The 1,785-nt window shown below is 54.2% G+C and overlaps 1 protein-coding gene across 1 annotated transcript in view; it reads right to left on the minus strand.

Moving 5' to 3' along the window:
* FOSB (FosB proto-oncogene, AP-1 transcription factor subunit) overlaps positions 1–989 on the minus strand; it is a 5,614-nt gene extending 4,625 nt beyond the window's left edge. Inside the window, exon 1 of the mRNA XM_018575678.1 lies at positions 837–989. Within this exon, the coding sequence (XP_018431180.1) occupies positions 837–941 (105 nt within the window). The 5' untranslated portion in view covers positions 942–989. The remainder of the gene's footprint in view (positions 1–836) is intronic.
* Positions 990–1,785: the final 796 nt, after the last annotated feature.

Below are 1,785 nucleotides of genomic sequence, written 5' to 3' on the forward strand. Positions count from 1 at the left end.
AACCATCTAAGTGCTGCGGGCTCCCCACCAGCTTAGGAAAACCGGGAGGAAAGCTCGGTCATGTGACCTGTGAAAGGCACAACATTTGTCCTCCTCCAATCCCAACGCTCGGTGTGTTCCCTGTGTAGGGTACCGCCTACTGCACCCTGCAATCCGTGAATGGGGGACCGGCCTCATCATGTTTGTGTTCTCCTCTGATGTAGTTTCCCCCCCATTATGGACGGAATGTAAATGTCCCAATGCTATATATAGCGCACCAACGTCGCTGCCACTGAGGAGTTCTGCCCCCTATGTAGAGGTGTCACCTTCACAATCCTCCTGTAGGGGGCGGCCCATCTCCAGTCACTTCTCACTACAAAACCCCCCCATTGGCTGCAACCGTCAGATAACGCGGCAAAGTACCCCTATACAATGTACACTGACCCCCCTATATAATGTACACTGACCCCCCTATATAATGTACACTGACCCCCTATACAATGTACACTGACCCCCAATACTGACCCCTATATACCCCATACACAGTGTATACTGACCCCTATACTATACACAGAGCACGCTGACCCCTATATACCCCATACACAGTGTATACTGACCCCTTTATACCCCACACACAGTGTATACTGACCCCTATATACCCCATACACAGTGTATACTGACCCCCATATACCCCACACACAGTGTATACTGACCCCTATATTCAGTGTGGTTGTAAAAAGTTGTGGTGACGTCAGAGAGAGTCATTGAGCAGCAGTGGGATCCTGTGTTCCCCCACTCACTCTTCAGCCCACCAGCCCCCCTCATGACATCACTCCTGTCAGTGACGTCACACTCACCTGTTGTGCAGCAGCTGCGGGGGGACTCCCAAAAGAATCCACCGATGAGAGGTACTGAGACTCTGCAGAGGGAGAGGAGCTGGAAGAATCGTATCCCTGGTACATGTCCTTCCAGAACCGGAGTCCAGAACCAGAACCGAGATCAGAGGCCAGAACCAGAGGAGTCCAATGCGAGGAGTCCAGAAGTTGAACCGGAGCCAGGATCGAGATCAGAGACAAGAGTCCAAACCGCGGGGAGTCCAGAACCAGGTCCGAGATCAGAGTACAGAAGATGGACCAAAACCTGGACCGATAATCAAAGTCCAGGACAAAGTGCCGGGTTCAGGACCACAGACAGTTCTCAGAAGGACCCGACAATCCACAATGAGGAGGGAGAGCTATGAAGTATGAGGAGTCAGGGAATGTTGGGGGTGTCCTGGAAGTGGGGTGTCCGGTGTCTCCCTGTGGGGGGCGCTCTCGGCTCCGGTGGTGTTGGGGTGGCTCCGGCAGATACAAGGTCTCCCGGTGCTCCGGTCGGTCGCCGTGCAGCCTCCAGCTCGGTTCTCAGATTTATGAATGAAGCTCACATCACTCTCCCTATTTATACCGGAGAAGCCCTCCCCCCACTGACGTCACATACCTTTCTTGCCTAATATCTCGGGCCCCAGGGCCCCCAGCACCCCCAGAATCGGCCCGCTGAAACCTCCATCTCCGGGTCCCCATCTCGCCAAATCTCAACTCTCCAGCTGCCCCCTGAGCCGAGATCTAGGGTCGAGAAGGGCAGAAGGGGCGGCCCCGCCCACCCGGAGTTCCTGTGACGTACATAGCCATATATGGTGTTGTCTTTGCTATGTTTATCTGGTTACTAGGGAGTGACGTCGGAGGGAATCCCTGCTCTCCGCTCGGCACACACAGCGCTGTATTAATAGTAACGAAGCCGAACGAGGCTCAGAGACCCGGGACTAATACA

This window comes from Nanorana parkeri, unplaced genomic scaffold, assembly GCF_000935625.1.
Source record: "Nanorana parkeri isolate BGI_ZX_2015 unplaced genomic scaffold, ASM93562v1 scaffold4391, whole genome shotgun sequence".
In the NCBI taxonomy this organism is placed as follows: domain Eukaryota; kingdom Metazoa; phylum Chordata; class Amphibia; order Anura; family Dicroglossidae; genus Nanorana; species Nanorana parkeri.